General features: G+C 46.0%; 1 protein-coding gene across 1 annotated transcript in view; it reads left to right on the forward strand.

The window, feature by feature from the left end:
* Positions 1–18,456, forward strand: part of LOC115124260 (FERM and PDZ domain-containing protein 3-like) — a 39,885-nt gene extending 21,429 nt beyond the window's left edge. The window contains exons 8-15 of the mRNA XM_065019897.1: positions 385–504; positions 3,581–3,717; positions 6,508–6,634; positions 8,099–8,188; positions 8,386–8,565; positions 9,024–9,159; positions 10,821–11,771; positions 13,144–18,456. Of these exons, the coding sequence (XP_064875969.1) occupies positions 385–504; positions 3,581–3,717; positions 6,508–6,634; positions 8,099–8,188; positions 8,386–8,565; positions 9,024–9,159; positions 10,821–11,771; positions 13,144–16,013 (4,611 nt within the window). The 3' untranslated portion in view covers positions 16,014–18,456. The remainder of the gene's footprint in view (positions 1–384; positions 505–3,580; positions 3,718–6,507; positions 6,635–8,098; positions 8,189–8,385; positions 8,566–9,023; positions 9,160–10,820; positions 11,772–13,143) is intronic.
* Positions 18,457–19,770: the final 1,314 nt, after the last annotated feature.

Here is a 19,770-nt window from a genome sequence, read left to right on the forward strand (position 1 = left end):
ACAGTTACTGTATTCCTCCTGATTACTGTGTTACAGTCATTCAAAGAGCAGTGTGGGTGTAATATAGCCTGGTTAAACCAGACCCGATTCTGTGCACAATGGTGAGTCCGGCTCAACCAGGCTAGATTGAATGGTATCACCACATTCAAATTAGAATCACTACCAAGGACAAAGCCGTTCAGACAATTGCAGTTTGACCGGTACTCGTGTTTACACTCATAAAAATAAAATCCTGTAGAATATATATATTACATTACACTCTCACTGTCAGGAGACACTGTCAGGCTCTCACCTTCCAATGACTAGCTGTGTTTGTCAACTATGTTGGGAGGGAAGCTGTTATGATATAGATGTTATTCATGCCGTCTCCCTCTCTCTCCTCAGGTGGTGCACAGGACGTATTTCCAGGGGATGAAGTGTCTCTTCCGCATCTGTTTCTTCCCCAAGGACCCGGCAGACCTGCTCAGGAGGGACCCTGCAGCCTTCGAGTACCTCTACATACAGGTATGTATACAGCCTGCAGGTACCTCTACATACAGGTATGGATACAGCCTGCAGGTACCTCTACATACAGGTATGGATACAGCCTGCAGGTACCTCTACATACAGGTATGGATACAGCCTGCAGGTACCTCTACATACAGGTATGTATACAGCCTGCAGGTACCTCTACATACAGGTATGTATACAGCCTGCAGGTACCTCTACATACAGGTATGTATACAGCCTGCAGGTACCTCTACATACAGGTATGTATACAGCCTTCAGGTACCTCTACATACAGGTATGGATACAGCCTGCATGTACCTCTACATACAGGTATGGATACATCCTGCAGGTACCTCTACATACAGGTATGTATACAGCCTGCAGGTACCTCTACATACAGGTATGGACACAGCCTGCAGGTACCTCTACATACAGGTATGGATACAGCCTGCAGGTACCTCTACCAACAGGTATGTATACAGCCTGCAGGTACCGCTACATACAGGTATGGATACAGCCTGCAGGTACCTCTACATACAGGTATGGATACAGCCTGCAGGTACCTCTACATACAGGTATGGATACAGCCTGCAGGTACCTCTACGTACAGGTATGGATACAGCCTGCAGGTACCTCTACATACAGGTATGTATACAGCCTGCAGGTACCGCTACATACAGGTATGGATACAGCCCGCAGGTACCTCTACATACAGGTATGTATACAGCCTGCAGGTACCTCTACATACAGGTATGGATACAGCCTTCGAGTACCTCTACATACAGGTATGGATACAGCCTGCAGGTACCTCTACATACAGGTATGGATACAGCCTTCGAGTACCTCTACATATAGGTATGGATACAGCCTGCAGGTACCTCTATATACAGGTAGGGATACAGCCTTCGAGTACCTCTACATACAGGTATGGATATAGCCTTCAGGTACCTCTACAGCTAGGGATATAGCCTGCAGGTACCTCTACAGCTAGGAATATAGCCTGCAGGTACCTCTATAGCTAGGAATATAGCCTTCAGGTACCTCTACAGCTAGGGATATAGCCTGCAGGTACCTCTACAGCTAGGAATATAGCCTTCAGGTACCTCTATAGCTAGGGATATAGCCTTCACATACCTCTACAGCTAGGAATATAGCCTTCAGGTACCTCTACAGCTAGGAATATAGCCTTTAGATACCTCTACAGCTAGGAATATAGCCTTTAGATACCTCTACAGCTAGGAATATAGCCTTTAGATACCTCTACAGCTAGGAATATAGCCTTCAGGTACCTCTACAGCTAGGAATATAGCCTTTAGATACCTCTACAGCTAGGAATATAGCCTTTAGATACCTCTACAGCTAGGAATATAGCCTTCAGGTACCTCTACAGCTAGGGATATAGCCTTCAGGTACCTCTACAGCTAGGGATATAGCCTGCAGGTACCTCTACAGCTAGGAATATAGCCTTCAGGTACCTCTACAGCTAGGGATATAGCCTTCAGGTACCTCTACATACAGATATGGATACAGCCTTCGAGTACCTCTACATACAGGTATGGATACAGCCTTCGAGTACCTCTACATACAGGTATGGATACAGCCTTCGAGTACCTCTACATACAGGTATGGATACAGCCTGCAGGTACCTCTACATACAGGTATGGATACAGCCTTCGAGTACCTCTACATACAGGTATGGATACAGCCTTCGAGTACCTCTACATACAGGTATGGATACAGACTTCGAGTACCTCTACATACAGGTATGGATACAGACTTCGAGTACCTCTACATACAGGTATGGATACAGCCTGCAGGTACCTCTACATACAGGTATGGATACAGCCTTCGAGTACCTCTACATACAGGTATGGATACAGACTTCGAGTACCTCTACATACAGGTAGGGATACAGCCTTCGAGTACCTCTACATACAGGTATGGATACAGCCTGCAGGTACCTCTACATACAGGTATGGATACAGCCTTCGAGTACCTCTACATACAGGTATGGATACAGCCTTCGAGTACCTCTACATACAGGTAGGGATACAGCCTTCGAGTACCTCTACATACAGGTATGGATACAGACTTCGAATACCTCTACATACAGGTATGGATACAGACTTCGAGTACCTCTACATACAGGTATGGATACAGCCTGCAGGTACCTCTACATACAGGTATGGATACAGCCTTCGAGTACCTCTACATACAGGTATGGATACAGACTTCGAGTACCTCTACATACAGGTAGGGATACAGCCTTCGAGTACCTCTACATACAGGTATGGATACAGCCTGCAGGTACCTCTACATACAGGTATGGATACAGCCTTCGAGTACCTCTACATACAGGTATGGATACAGCCTTCGAGTACCTCTACATACAGGTAGGGATACAGCCTTCGAGTACCTCCACATACAGGTAGGGATACAGCCTTCGGGTACCTCTACAGCTAGGGATATAGCCTTCAGGTACCTCTACAGCTAGGAATATAGCCTTTAGATACCTCTACAGCTAGGAATATAGCCTTTAGATACCTCTACAGCTAGGAATATAGCCTTCAGGTACCTCTACAGCTAGGGATATAGCCTTCAGGTACCTCTACAGCTAGGAATATAGCCTGCAGGTACCTCTACAGCTAGGGATATAGCCTGCAGGTACCTCTACAGCTAGGGATATAGCCTGCAGGTACCTCTACAGCTAGGAATATAGCCTTCAGGTACTTGTAGGTGGGGATACCATGGATACAGACCTCATGGTTCTGTTTGTATCGTCAAGGGGTTATTTCTGCAGCGGAACCCCTCAGCCCACTGAGCCAACAAAAGGATTAGAACTTCTGGCACAAATGAGTAGTTCCAGATTTATGTCCTTCTCCATCTCATTCTAGAATGTTACCAAAACCAATTTCACATTACGTCCAACACAAATAAATGAAGTAACCAGTGCATCTTCAATATCTCTGTGTCTCACCCCTTTGCATGAAATTGCTGGAAGAGGTTCCTGACAAGGACATCCATCTCTGTTATCGCTGTGCCTAAAACTGTATAACCAGAATAACATGACATTACCCCCTCCCCACCACAGAGTCGCAATGACGTCATCAAAGAGCGCTTCGGCATGGACTGGAAGTCTGATGTCACACTGCGGCTGGCGGCGCTTCATATCTACATCACAGTGTCGTCGGCCAGACCCAATCAGAAGATCTCCCTCAAGAATGTGGAGTAAGTGTGTGTGTGTGTGTGTGTGTGTGTGTGTGTGTGTGTGTGTGTGTGTGTGTGTGTGTGTGTGTGTGTGTGTGTGTGTGTGTGTGTGTGTGTGTGTGTGTGTGTGTGTGTGCATGCGTGCGTTTGTGTCTGTCTGTCTGTCTGTCTTATGACAAAATGGATCCCTCAGCTGCATGACTCATCTCTCAGACACCTCAAAGACTGAAATGCGTGTCTCCGTATTCCATTATATTTCATTAAAAATGTCTCAGCTCTAATGTGCAGAAGTGTGGTATCCAGCTGAGCTTCTAAAAGTATATCAAAATGATCCATAATGAATCCATCTAATATTAAAAACAGAAACCACTCAAACCACGAGCTCAAGTTACTCTGACACCAAGAAATTACAATTCCCTCAGGCCACACATTTAGTCATATCCCCAACTTACCAGACAACTAGATCACTCTGACTGACAGACATACCGACTATCTAGATCACTCTGACTGAAATGACCAGATAACTAGATCCCTCTGACAGACATTACCAGATAACTAGATCCCTCTGACTGACATTACCAGATAACTAGATCCCTCTGACTGACAGACATTACCAGATAACTAGATCCCTCTGACAGACATTACCAGATAACTAGATCCCTCTGACTGACATTACCAGATAACTAGATCCCTCTGACTGACATTACCAGATAACTAGATCACTCTGACTGACATTACCAGATAACTAGATCCCTCTGACTGACATTACCAGATAACTAGAACCCTCTGACTGACAGACATTACCAGATAACTAGATCCCTCTGACTGACAGACATTACCAGATAACTAGATCCCTCTGACTGACAGACATTACCAGATAACTAGATCCCTCTGACTGACAGACATTACCAGATAACTAGATCCCTCTGACTGACAGACATTACCAGATAACTAGATCCCTCTGACTGACAGACATTACCAGATAACAAGATCCCTCTGACTGACAGACATTACCAGATAACTAGATCCCTCTGACTGACAGACATTACCAGATAACTAGATCCCTCTGACTGAAATGACCAGATAACTAGATCACTCTGAGTGACAGACATTACCAGACAACTAGATCACTCTGACAGACGCTACCAGATAACTACGCTGAACAAAAATATAAATTCAACATGTAAAGTGTTGGTCCCATGTTTCATGAGCTGAAATTAAAGATCCCAGACATTTTCCATTCGTACAAAAAACGTATTTCTCTCAAATTTTGTGCACAAAGTTATTTACAGCCATGTTACTGAGCATTTCTCCTTTTGCCAAGATAATCCATCCACCTGACAGGTGTGGAATATCAAGAAGCTGATTAAACAGCATGATCATTTCACAGGTGCACATTTCTCTACCATGAGCCGCCTCCAAAAGTTGTTTTAGAGAATTTGGCAGTACGTCCAATCGGCCTCACAACCACAGTCAGTCCACGTGTAACCACGCCAGCCCAGGACCTCCACATCCAGCTTCTTCACCTGTGGGATCGTCTGAGACCAGCCACCCGGTCAGCTGATGAAACTGTGGGTTTGCACAACCAAAGAATTTCTGCACAAACTTTTAGAAACCGTCTCAGGGAAGCTCATCTGGATGCTCTTCATCCTCACCAGGGTCTAGACCTGACTGCAGTTCGGCATCATAACCAACTTCAGTGGGTAAATGCTCACGTTCGATGGCCACTGAAATACTGGAGAAGTGTGCTCTTGTGCCGGTCATCCACCAGCATCACCTCATGTTTCAGCATGATAATGCACGGCCCCATGTCACAAGGATCTGTACACAATTCCTGGAAACTGAAAATGCCCCAGTTTTTCCATGACCTGTATACTCACCAGACATAACAACCATTGAGCATGTTCGGGATGCTTTGGATCGACGTATACGACAGTGTGTTCCAGTTCCCGCCAATATCCAGCAACTTCGCACAGCCATTGAAGAGGAGTGGGACAACATTCCACAGGCCACAATCAACAGCCTGATCAACTCTATGTGAAGGAGATGTGTCACGCTGCATTAGGCAAATGGTGGTCACGCCAGATACTGACTGGTTTTCTGATCCACTCCCCTATCTTTTATGTATCTGTGACAAACAGATGCATATCTGCATTCCCAGTCATTTGAAATCCATATATTAGGGTCTAATGAATGAAAAATTGACTGATTTCCTTATATGAACTGTAACTTAGTAAAATCTTTGAAATTGTTGCATGTGTTTCTATTTTTGTTGAGTGTAGATAATTCTGATAACTAATTCACTCTGACAGACTAATTTAGCAGATACTATCCAGACCGACTTACAATCAGTGCGTTCAACAAAAACATAATAGGCAAGTGAATACAATGAAATAACAGTCGTTGCAAGTCAAGTCATTCAGTCACACAGACAGAGAAGAGCCAGTGTTCTCCCTCCTGTCTGAGTCTGACTCTGAGGGTAGCCTTGTCAATCCTGCAGTGTGACAGAGAATAGGAGCAGTCGTTGGGTCGCGTCCCAACTGGCATTCTATTCCCTATGTTGTGCACTACTTTTGACCAGGGCCCACAGGGCTATAAAGGAATAGGGTGCGATTTGGGACGAAGCCCACGAGTCTTCCCTGGGGGTCTCTCCCTGAGATATAGACATAGTCCCACAGCTGTCAGCATCTGACTGAGTATACCATCTCTCTCTCTCTCTCTCTCTCTTTCTTTCTTCCTCTCTCCCCTTGCTCTCTACTCTCCCCCCTCCTCTCTATTCCCACCTCTCTTTCTCTCTCTCTCCCTCCCCAGGAAGGAGTGGGGTCTGGAACCCTTCCTACCCCTCACTCTGCTTCCCACCATCAAGGAGAAGAATGTGTGTAAGACCCTGTCACAGCTGCTCAAAACGTATCAGCATCCGCCTCCCTCCGGCAATAAGGTGATCTGTCCTCTCTGTCACACAATGACCTTCCTTTCAGTAAATATTCTCTAGATACAGCATAGCTATAACACTAAGTTATTCAGATTCATTGTATAGCCTACCTTTCATCTGAGGGCTTGCACTCTCCGTTAAGCAGTTTATCTTTGGATTTGACTGGCTGTGGAGTTCCAAACATATTTAAAGTGTGCTTGTGCCCCAATACATGGCTAAACAGTGACCCCAAGAGGACATGTATAGTATCGCAGTATAAAATCCAATGGTCATCCTTGGGTGAATCTCACTAGCAGAAGCTTTTTTTTTTTCTTTTTTTTTTTAACATCAATTTGCTTTATCTCAACACCACATCATCAGAAAAGGAACTAATAGTTCAACAAAATAACATGTTTAAACCATTTAAAACTAGAAAAGAGTTCTGAACTTTCAGAGGAAGACTCAAGACTGTCATTATAACTCTCTACGATAGTACAAATATTGACCGTGCTGCTTGACGGCAACCCAACAAGGCATCATATTCATGTTTATCAATTGATAAATATATGTCATTAGAAAAGGTGAAGATAAACACATAGGAAATGTAGGCATTCATGGTGTTTTTGTCCCTGTAGGCATTAATGTGCAAAACAAAAAACACATTCTTCTCTTTCAAAATATGGATACATCTCAACTCATATTTTCAAACACAGCAGCAGGTGAAGGAATCATGGATCACTTGTTTTTTTGGGGGGAAGACACCTTTTGAACATCCATGGCTCTGTTGGGTCTTGAGTGACATCGTAGTATTAGTATATGTGAAACACAAGTCCATATTTCACAGTGTGGTTTTATAACGCACTTTGTGAACAACACTACAAAGTGATGTGTCCAGTCACAGTAGAGCAATTCCACCATAACGGAATTACGCTTTGACTCAGAGTTTTTGCATTAGAATGTATGCCAAAGAAAATCCACTGATTTTAAAGTTTAAAAATCTCCCTCAGTTTTCCCAAAACTGTTAAATATCTCTGACATGACACCTTGAGCTTGGGGAAAAAATATTTTGGTTATTGAAGTGAAGTGGATTTACATCTGGGAACGGAATTATGGTAATGGAATTACAGCATGAGTCCCTGATCTGTACAACACAGAAATGCTTAATTATGGATATGAGTGTCATTCTGTTCATGGTGATGTATCCTGAATAGGCACTAGCAGAAGCTAGCAACAGGGCGACCACATCCGTCTTGTCGTCCTTGGGTGAATCTCAACCATATTAAGTGGCTTCTCCTCCTCGTCTCCTCTCCTTCATCTCCACTGATCTGAAATCACAAGATAAGTGAAAGCAATAATAAAGGATGCCAGCTGGGGTTTTAATTTCACCTGTCCAGTTCTTTAATGTTAGTGCAGATCGAGGAGACGAGTAGAGGAAGCCACTAGAGACTATTGAGACTGGGCCCTTGAGTGTTGTGTTGTGTCTACTGACAGGTCCCTCCTCTCCAGGGAAAGCTGCAGTACATGCGTGTGCTCAACGATCTTCCTCCATTTGGAGGCTTGCTGTTCCACACCGTCGGACTAGTAATGGCAACATTTATTTATTTATTTAACCTTTATTTAACTATGCAAGTCAGTCTTATTTACAATGACGGCCTACCGTTCCCTTATGAACATTCCAACATCATATATGAGTCCCACTCTTTTATGATGAATTTCTCTTTTGTCAACGTACAGCTCATGTTTATGTTTGATTAATTGATTTACTGACTGATCCACAGGATGAGAAGCAGTCGGCCACTACGCTGCTGGTGGGTCCGCGGCACGGCATCGGTCATGTGATCGACCTAAAGAACAACCTGACCACGGTTCTGACAGAGTTCAGTCGCGTTGCTAAGATACAGCTGCACCGGGAGAACCAGGGCGTTGCCCGCGTAGAGGTGGCCATACATGAGGCCAAGGTATGTGACAGATTGAACACATGTACAACTATAGATCTAGAAGGACATTATGAGGCTCAGGGTGGAACTCAATAGAATGAGATGTGTTTGTTTTGCCATAAATCCTTGCATCATATGTGTAGGCCATGCTACCTAGCATAGATTTTCACTGCACAGAAGAATTCCTTTCAAATGAAATTAAATGAAATCAAACCTGCAACATAAACCAAGTTGAAGTACCGGTATGGCCATTATATTAAATATACAGTCAAGTGCTTTGTTGAGGTCTCTTAACTTCTCTCCATCCCTGCTCCAACCTTTCCAACCTCTGTGTATGAATGTGTGTGTGTGTGTTTCGGAGGGGCTGGGATAAAGCCAATCTATCTACATTATTGGATAAAGCAGAAGACACATTTCTGTTGGACCTTGTGTACAATTGACAATAAAGGAATGTAAGTCTTAATGATCCACCCCTGCAGCCTCTGGTCCTGTTGATGGAGTGGCCTGATGCCAGTAACTTCGCCTGTCTCATCTCCGGCTACTACAAGCTGTTCGTGGACCCCAAACGAGCCATCTACTACCGGACACCTGGTCAGTCTTATATGATCAAGGCAGGTATGTTAGTAGTCACCTCCTTGATTTATTAGGACTTGCAATGAAACTGCATATTCACACTATCTGTTGATGTTTAAGAAATGTATACTACATGACCAAAAGTATGTGGACACCTGATCGTCGAACATCTCATTCCAAAATCATGGGCATTAATATGAAGTTGGTCCCCCCCTTCCTTTGCTGCTATAACAGCCCCCACTCTTCTGGGAAGGATTTCAACTAGATGTTGGAACATTGCTGCGGGGACTTGCATCCATTCAGCCCCAAGAGCATTAGTGAGGACATTGTCATGCTGAAACAGGAAAGGGCCTTTCCCACACTGTTGAATCGAAGTGGGAAGCACATCATCCTCTAGAATGTCATTATATGCTGTATCTTAGCCATGATAAACAGCCCCAGACCATTATTCCTCATCCACCAAACTTTACAGTTGGCACTATGCATTGGGGCAGGTAGTGTTCTCCTGGCACCGCCAAACACAGATGAGTTGGTCGGACCGACAGAAAACACGCTTCCACTGCTCCAGAGTCCAATGGTGACGAGCTTTACACCACTCCAGACGATGCTTGGCATTGCTTCAGCTTTCGGCGGTCCCGTTCTGTGAGCTTGTGTGGCCTACCACTTTGCGGCTGAACTGTGGTTGCTCCTAGATGTTTCCACTTCACAATAACAGCACTTACAGTTGACCGGGGCAGTTCTAGCAGGGATGAAATTTGACGAACTGACTTGTTGTAAAGGTGACGTCCTATGACGGTGCCACATTGAATGTCACTGAGCTCTTCAGTAAGACTATTCTACTGCCAACGTTTGTCTATGGAGATTGCATGGCTGTGTGCTCGATGTTATACACCTGTCAGCAACGGGTGTGGACGAAATAGCTGAATCCACTAATTTGAAGGGGGTGTCCACATACTTTTGTATACATGATGTTTCTGTAGGTCTAGTTTTTCAGGAAGTGTTACAGAGAATCCATTATTATTAGCTTTAAAAAAAACTGAAAGTATTTTTCATTTAAGGTTAAAATAATTTCCATACTGTTTGCTTTGCCTACATTTTGTAACAATAAAACTCAACATACAAACTCAGCATCTAATGCCCCCATTGACTCCATATCAGTTTGCATCTCAAGGATTTCATTTACAGGTTTTTGTGTGTCTGCAAGTGTGAGGCATTGCATGTAAACCATTATACTGCAACCAACTCTGCTCAATCCAACTGGACTGACACCTGCTTCTCCATAATGCATCTGTGCATCCGGACCTAAACCATATCAACAGCTACCGATCACCTCTGCTGTCGCCCATCTCCATCCTGAGGTCTCATCTTCATTGGACTATTCTCTCCCTCCATGCACAGGGTAACATTTCAGGGGTTTTGCCTTGCTTTTATCTCTGTAATCAAGTATACATGTAATATTCAAACAATATTCAAACAGCTCTGTTTCCATCTGCTGTGGTGGTGTGCCTGCATGAGAGGAAGGCCGCTACGTCCCATAACATCCCACCAGACTTACCTCAAACCTCCAACTCCAGCCTCCAGCATCCATCACTGAAAAACATCCACCAGCCTTCTCCTCTATTTTCCCATAAGGACCCACTCCATCCTCCCATGCGATTCCTCACCTCTCAGCCTCTCAATTGCTCTGACAATTCTGTCCTCAGATTACAGAGGTTCCCACCACGCCCACCCACGCTCTGGCGTCACAGCGGTGCCCAGTGGAGACCGACGAGGGGATGAGAGGGAAAGATCCCATACGAGGGACCCAGGTTCCCAGTCTCAGAAGACAGCGACCGCCCCACTGCCCGCAGAGTCCCAACACCTGGGTCTATGCCACGTCCATCTCCGGGAGCCACAACAGCTGCAGGAGCTCCAAATGCAGGCAGAACCCGAGCTCGACATCAATGAGAACTTCATTTCCCAAGAGGTACCAGAGCGGCCCAGTGCCAAGTCTGAGCCAATCCCCCGGAGCACGGAGACGATCGGTGAGAGGGCAGAGAACCCCGTCCAGGAGAGCTCAGTGGTCTTCAGGAGCAGAGCCCAAACCATGGGGCAGTCCCAGCGAGCTACACGGTTCTTCTGTGACTCCTGCAAGGCCAGGTTGAGGGCAGAGGGAGTGGCCTTAGACGGTGGAAGCAGCGGCAGCTCATCGAAGCACTGCTCCAGCGCCTGTGCCTCCCGTGATGCTGGTGCAGTAGACCTCATGGCCCTGCCTCCGCCGGGGAACGAAGAGGAAGAGGAAGAAGAGGTGGAGGAAGTAGGAAGAAAGCTGCAGCCTCCTCCGCCAGCCATTGCTGACCCTCCGCCTGGCTTCAGGGACAACAGCTCGGATGAAGACGACTCCAAGAGAGCACGGAAGTCTCAACCAAACCCAAACTCCATCCCCAGTCCAAGCACTACAACTGGGGCAACTGCAGGCAAGAGCTCTGCCAAGGAAGTGGTACCGGCTCCAGAGGATGTCCCGGTGACGTTGATAGACAACGTGGCCACCAGGACAGTACGGGACCATGCCCAGGAGCTGGATGATGCTCTGGTGTCCACTCTGCAGGCCCTGGAGGCCCTAGCTGCATCAGAGGATTTCCCCCATCACCCCCAACAGCCAGCTCAGACCACAGGTCAACATGCCGAGTCATGCTACAAGGGCTATTTTTAGTGCTAATTGTTAATTTTAGGGCTCAGTGACTACTAAGGGCACTTTGAAATGTTTTTATACACTTGGTGTACAGAATATTAGGAACACAATCCTAATATTGAGTTGCACCCCCTTTTCCCCTCAGAACAGCCTCAGTACGTCGAGGAATGAACTCTACAAGGTATAGAAAGCGTTCCACAGTGATGCTGGCCCATGTTGACTCCAATGTTTCCCAACATTGTGTCAAGTTGGCAAGATGTCCTTTGGGTGATGGACCATTCTTGATACACCTGGGAAACTGTTGAGCATGAAAAATCCAGCAGCTTTGCAGTTCTTGACACACTCAAACCGGTGCACCTGGCACCTACTACCAGACCCTGTTTAAAGGCACTTGAATCTTTTGTTCACCCTCTGAATGATGCACATACACTATCCATGTCTATCCATGTGTGTAGGCCGTCATTGTAAATAAGAATTTGTTCTTAACTGACTTGCCTAGTTAAATAAAGGTTAAATTAAAAATATATTTAAAAAAATATCTCAATTGTCTCCTCCCCTTCATCTACAATGATTTGAGTCGATTTAACAAGTGACATCAATAAGGGATCATAGTTTTCACCTGGTCAGTCTATGTCATGGAAAGAGCAGGTGTTCCTAATGTTTTGTACACTTCAGTGTAGACGAAGGGGAGGAGACAGGTTAAAGAAGGATTTTTATGCCTTGAGACAATTGAGGCATGGACTCTGTATGTGTGTTATTCAGAGGGTGAATGGGGAAGACAAAATATTTAAGTGCCTTTGAACAGGGTATGGTAATAGGTGCTAAGCGCACCTGTTATCTGTCAAAAATTGCAATGTTGCTGGGTTTTTCACACTCAACAGTTTCCTGTGTGAACAACTGTGGGAAACATTGGAGTCAACATCCCTGTGGAACACTTTCAAACACCTGGTAGAGTCCACGCCCCGATGAATTGAGCCTGGCTTGATAGCATATTTCAAGTTCAAAGCTTTAGCATCCCAAAACAGAGACTAAAGACTAAGTTTTGACGTGTTGTTTTACAGAACACTGCTTGACACTGAACAAAGTCTCTTGTGCTGTATATTTTGATAGTGAGAGAAACACAAGTGTTCCCTCGGTCTTGATTAAAATTCAATTTGATGCAAAACAAGGATTTACTCACAGACGGTTGGCAGAGCTTTAAAAGAAACATCAAGGGATTTTGATGAGTTAGTACTTAGAAACAGTATATTTGATGTGCCATCTTTGCACAATCAATGACTGCTTTCCACCTGTCTGTGATATTTCATGTCTTCCTCGTGACCCTGATAGTGTCTTGTGTTTCCTTCTTTCCGTAGGGTTGATCGTGTTGGCGGCCATTACGCCTGAGTCATCGTTGGACTCAGGGCACGAGACCAACTCCTCTGAGCTGACAGATGTCTCAGAGATGGTGTCGGCCATGAAGCAGCACCAGAACCAGGCCTACCTGTTGGCCCACCATATCAACAAGGAGCGTATCTTCAGTCGCAGGGACTTCCCCTTGGCCATACCAGGCTGCACCACCCAGACTATAGAGGGTGGTGCGTTCTCCATGGGTCAGATCCGGGGCAGCTGCCCCTCGAAGCCAGTGACCCTCTGTAAGACTGTTCCCCTAAAGCTCAGCCCTGCTAAGGAGACTGCCAGTCCAGGTCTCAGCTCAGTGAAGCAGGGGAGTAACGTTACCCAAGACCCATCGCAGAGTGAACCGAGTGAAGGCAAGAAGGCAAAATCAGAGCCTACCAAAGCGTGCACCCAAGACCGTCCTGCAAAGTCACCTGAGGAGCTGAAAGTGTCCGATCCAGGGCAGGCACCCAAGGTCGGCAAGGATCAAAGGTCACCCTGTTCTGCTGTGGGAAAATTAAGCCCCAATCTCTCTGCAGGGATCAAGGAAAAGAAGTCTGCGCCTCTGAGTCCGGACCCTACCAACAAAGCCTTACCTATTCTATTGGCTGTAGACAGAACTGCCTCCGCCAAGATTTGCCCCACAAACATGTGCCAAGATGCCGAGACTGCCTCTAGCGAGACCATCAAGCCTTCAAGCTCTAATGACCTCCTGCCAGTTGATGACCTATTCTGCACGTGCCCAGTGAGAGAACCCGGGCCACAGCTAAGACCGAAGGATCCACAATCCCAGAAGGTGGTGGTGTTCCATTCCTCATCCCCAACAGACGATGAGCGTCTTCGGGCCAAAGGCCTCCAACTGGCTAGCAGCAAAGAGAACGCAGCGAGAGCAGCAGGAGGAGCAGGAGCAGACCCCGTCTTGGTCAAGCCCAGCCCCCAGGTTCCAACAAAGTTCTCCCAGTCCCCACACATACCTGTGAAAGCTGAGAGGAAGGAAGCAGCAGAGGCCAAGGCAGAGAGGTCCCAGGGTAAAGCTCAAGCTGAGCCACAGAAATGCCCCTCGAAGACATTATCTCTCCTGGGAGACTCCACACACCCTACCTGCTCTGTGGACAAGGTCTCCACTTTTCCATCTGCCGACAGCAAGAAGCAGGGTGGTGGTAAAGGGAAGGCCCAGCGTAGTGCCCCCTTCCTCAGTATTAAGAACCTCCTGTCAGCCACGTTCCCAGCTCGGATTCGTCGGGAGACTGACGAGCGCAGAGCCCAGCTCCAGAAGGTCCGGCAGTACGAGTTAGAGTTCCTGGAAGAACTTCTGAAGCCCAAGTCATCCGGGGGAGAGTACCTACCCCAGGGGTCCTCGCCAGTCCCCTCAGGCACCCCCTGTGCTTGCCAGCTCCGTACAAGTCCTGTGCTAAAAGCCCCTGGCATCTCCCGAGAGCAACGCCGCAGCTGCGACTGCAAGAGGATGTGCAGAGGCATCCGACTGCCTGATACACCGGTCGGCTCAACTGCGGAGCCACAGCAGCATAGAGGCAGAGAGAGATCCCTCTCCAAGACCCCTCCAGCGACCTCCAAAACCCCTCACTCCCAGGGAAGTCAGAGGAGACCTCAGACCTTAGAGATCAAAACCACCCGAATCCGCTCGACCAGTCTGGAGTCACGGGAACCCAGGGGGGAGCAGGCTTCCTGCTTGCCCACCTGCACCTCTCGCACACCAGACTGCATGGGCGCTCCGCAGTACAAGAAGCTCCAGAGGCGGTATAGCATCGGGGAGGTGGACAACGCTGAAGGCACGCCACTGTACGCCGAGGTCAAACCCAAAGCCAAGAGCCTGGAGAAGGAGATGGAGCGAGTGAGGGCCACAGGACTGAGGCTTCCAACGCCCGTGGTGCCTATTCCCAATCAAACTCAAACTCACACGGCTGCTGCAGCGGCGAAGGGGAAGAAAGGAGTGTTCTTCGTCCAGGGAGAAGAGCTGCTGCGGGAGAGCAAAGAGGGGGCGCCGACTGAGATGCTGCTGGGGCTGCCTAGCGAGGACAGTGATGACAGGGAGAAGTGCTGCTCCTTCTGTTTCTGCTACAGGAAATGTGAGGAGGCGGACGAGAGCAGTGAGAAAGAAGAGCTTTCCTACTCCATCCCCCTCCAGGTCCTGCCTGGGATGCAGCTGGACTCTCAGACCTTGCCCGTCATCAGCAAAACCCTCCAGGTTCTCCACGCTGAGGGCTGCAGCGGGGAGGAGGAAGAAATAGAGGAAGAGGAAGAAGAAGAGGAACCGCAGACACAGGAGATTGACCTCCGGGCCTGCGGGACTCTGGAGGGTAGCCTGGCGAGGGTCCAGTCCCTGCAAGGGCAAACGTTCAGCCTGCCGGACGGTTTCCTCAACGCCCAGCTGGATGCTAATGAGCTGCTAGCCATCCTGCGACAGTGCGCTAACGTTCCCCAGGTGGATAACGAATCACGCCTCCAGCCGTCCCGGATCGCCGAGTACAAACAGGAGCTGGCGGTGCGCTTCAAGGAGTTCAGGGCGGCGTGCAGACGGGTGGCGAGCGTCGAGAAGAGCCCCACGCGCATGCTGAGCGTTGTTACGGCCAGCTTCCTGGTCCTCTGCGAACTGACTCAGACTTTCATCAAGCTGGTTAGAGGGGTGCGTTCAGAGGCCCAAAGGCTGCAGCTGCTACGGAAGGTTGAAGAGGTTGCTATCAATTACACTTTGTTGTTGCGTGCAGCCGAGGATGCTATGGGCCACTCCAGTAGTCTGCCTAACAAGAGCGTGAGTCCCCTAGTTACTACAACCACCACTAACATGGGCTCCCTCTCTCGCCCAATGAAAACCCTGCCCGCCCAGTAGAGACAAAGTTGGGGGAAGTTAGTGAATAATTATTTATGACAGTTGGGAGTGTGGGTGGCTGGGACCACACTCTCAATGTCCAGTAGTTATATATTGTTTACAGGACATGCAATGATCCATCCATCACAATGCAACTGCTCCATGATGCGTTTCCAGGGGCTGTGGCAGTTGCAGAGTGGCCCTGTAGTGTTCTAGCATAAAAGACAAACGCTTGGGCACCGCTGTACAAAAGGTGCATGCACCTACACCTCTGAAACACTGGGTGAAAAACAGGGCTAACCACTCCTCCATGTCAACTGCTAAATGACTTAAATGTAAATGTAACTCTCACATTTCAAAGATCCTTCTCATTCTTTTCGATGTATATTTGAGTTGTATCTTTTTAGCAAAGTATACCATTTTGTGGAGAATAAATATAATTAAAATAATATCTAAAATGAATTTGAGTATAACAAATATAAAGAGTAATACACCTGTAATAAATCTTAAGACATTTTAATGTGCTCTGGGCAAAAATACCACAGAGAATGTCAAAGTAGCGAATTCTGTGAATTAGGTAGTCCAAAGCCTGGGTAAGTAGTTGACGTGTTTGTTTGTTACATTTTTAACTGTTGTCACAGAATGAGTTATGTTGGTCATCTGGAAAGTATCATGACATGCACCTCAACAATATCACATACATCACATTCACATTGTTGAAAATGGTACCTCTGCGAGATTGTAAAATCCACACATTTGAATTGGGTTGCTATAAAACAGATATGGGGCCCATTTACTCACCTGTAGAATAACACCACCGGTTGGGGCAGATGTAGCAGAAACGCTAACTCACTAGCGGCTAACCAATCAGCTGGGTAGGATCAATGTTCTTCATGAAGGAAGGCAGCCCCGCTCTACTGTATAAATTGTAGTAAACCTTACATTGCTGTCTTGGCTTGAGACACACACACACACACACACAGTACACACACTCTCACACACAACGATCACAGTCCACATGAAATCTGCACCTCGCCTCTTGTAAACGAGATGAGGTATATGGGAGATCCACTTTAGCAAACTTAGCCTTCGACTTTTGCACAACCTTCAGCATTTGCTCCTGCTCACACATGATCTAAGTTCATGTTTTGTTTACATTCAGCCTACTGAACATTGAGCTAGAAAACAAACGTCACATCATACACCTTCAGTTTTATAAACTATTTCATCTTATAAGAGATTCAAGTTGCTATATTATTCTCTAAAATCATTTTACAGGATTTTGTGTCACAAACAATTCAATGGGTTTATACTTTTTGCTCTCTATGTGCTGTTGTCCATTGTGCAATGCAGGAGATATATATATAAATCACACAATACAGAAGATATATATAAATCACACACACAAAGTAGTTTTCTATGTATTTTAATAAAACTGACACCTGTGTTTTCTGTCTGAAAACGGCTTCCTGTCTCATCCTGTTGTCAAACCACGGAGATTCAGACTCTGACATTAAGGTACTATTCATACCATGTGTTTTCTGTCTGAAAATGGCTTCCTGTCTCATCCTGTTGTCAAACCACGGAGATCAAACAGCCTATTGCTAACCTCAACCGAAACCTCAACTATTCAGACTCTGACATTAAGGTACTATTCATACCATGTGTTTTCTTTCACTGCACTACTGTCTCGCATGTTTCCCCAATTCTACATTTCTTCTTGACGATACAAGAAGTAGAACGGTCAAGATACCAATGGTGGTGGCAGATTCAGACTAGTTTTATTGAAGTGAGAAAGAAAGAATATACATCCACAAAAATATGAGGAGGCTACTTACTGCAGTAATGTTTTGCAATGGAAATTCTTTACGCAGAGTTGTATTATTCTACACTTGAGATGTAAATATTGTAAAACGGTTGGAATATTTGTGAGCCAGGAAAACACTTTTAAATTATCCCACTAACTGACAATGTGAAGATTGGTTCCAAATTCTTCACTGTTTTGTAAAAAAAAAAATAGAAAACATGTCTGTACCATATAATTTATAGTAGTTATGTTCCATAGAAAACTAATAGCAAAAACGTATATTTTAAGACTATATAATGAGTATAAAGCATGGGACATGTTTATTTTTATAAAAACTAAATATTTACAGTATCAAACGGCATTCTCTCATCATGACCACCTGGAAATGTTTTCAAACATTTTGTTTTTGACATAATGTTAATATAGAAATATTTTGTGTGGTTGTCATTGTTGAGTTGCATTGTTGCCAAACTGTGAATATGTCTCTGTTCCATAACATAATGGACCTATGTTCCATGGCCTATTCCATTGTGTTTGTTGGCACTTATTTATTTACTTTTATTTATTTGTCAAAAATCTTGTCTTCACTGTGTTCTTCTGTCTGTACAACGTTTCTCATGTTTTAAGAGCAATAAAATGATAATCCTCGGTTTAGAAATGCACATTTACATTTGGTGTAGATTGAAATGTTTGTTTGATACACTCAAGTTATTTGGGCCTCATCTGACATTCACTTCAAAATGAATATAAATAGACCTCCTTGAGATGTCCTTCTCCTTACTGAGCATTGGGCAGAAGTAGCCTATCCTTCTCCTTACTGAGCATTGGGCAGAAGTAGCCTATCCTTCTCCTTACTGAGCATCGGGCAGAAGTAGTCTATCCTTCTCCTTACTGAGCATTGGGCAGAAGTAGTCTATCCTTCTCCTTACTGAGCGTTGGGCAGAAGTAGTCTATCCTTCTCCTTACTGAGCATTGGGCAGAAGTAGCCTATCCTTCTCCTTACTGAGCATCGGGCAGAAGTAGTCTATCCTTCTCCTTACTGAGCATCGGGCAGAAGTAGTCTATCCTTCTCCTTACTGAGCATTGGGCAGAAGTAGTCTATCCTTCTCCTTACTGAGCGTTGGGCAGAAGTAGTCTATCCTTCTCCTTACTGAGCGTTGGGCAGAAGTAGCCTATCCTTCTCCTTACTGAGCATCGGGCAGAAGTAGTCTATCCTTCTCCTTACTGAGCGTTGGGCAGAAGTAGTCTATCCTTCTCCTTACTGAGCATCGGGCAGAAGTAGTCTATCCTTCTCCTTACTGAGCATCGGGCAGAAGTAGCCTATCCTTCTCCTTACTGAGCATCGGGCAGAAGTAGTCTATCCTTCTCCTTACTGAGCATTGGGCAGAAGTAGTCTATCCTTCTCCTTACTGAGCATCGGGCAGAAGTAGTCTATCCTTCTCCTTACTGAGCATTGGGCAGAAGTAGTCTATCCTTCTCCTTACTGAGCATCGGGCAGAAGTAGCCTATCCTTCTCCTTACTGAGCATTGGGCAGAAGTAGTCTATCCTTCTCCTTACTGAGCGTTGGGCAGAAGTAGCCTATCCTTCTCCTTACTGAGCATTGGGCAGAAGTAGCCTATCCTTCTCCTTACTGAGCATTGGGCAGAAGTAGTCTATCCTTCTCCTTACTGAGCATCGGGCAGAAGTAGTCTATCCTTCTCCTTACTGAGCATTGGGCAGAAGTAGTCTATCCTTCTCCTTACTGAGCATCGGGCAGAAGTAGTCTATCCTTCTCCTTACTGAGCGTTGGGCAGAAGTAGTCTATCCTTCTCCTTACTGAGCATCGGGCAGAAGTAGTCTATCCTTCTCCTTACTGAGCATCGGGCAGAAGTAGCCTATCCTTCTCCTTACTGAGCATCGGGCAGAAGTAGTCTATCCTTCTCCTTACTGAGCATTGGGCAGAAGTAGTCTATCCTTCTCCTTACTGAGCA

The sequence above is a fragment of the Oncorhynchus nerka genome, linkage group LG6, assembly GCF_034236695.1.
Source record: "Oncorhynchus nerka isolate Pitt River linkage group LG6, Oner_Uvic_2.0, whole genome shotgun sequence".
Taxonomy (NCBI): domain Eukaryota; kingdom Metazoa; phylum Chordata; class Actinopteri; order Salmoniformes; family Salmonidae; genus Oncorhynchus; species Oncorhynchus nerka.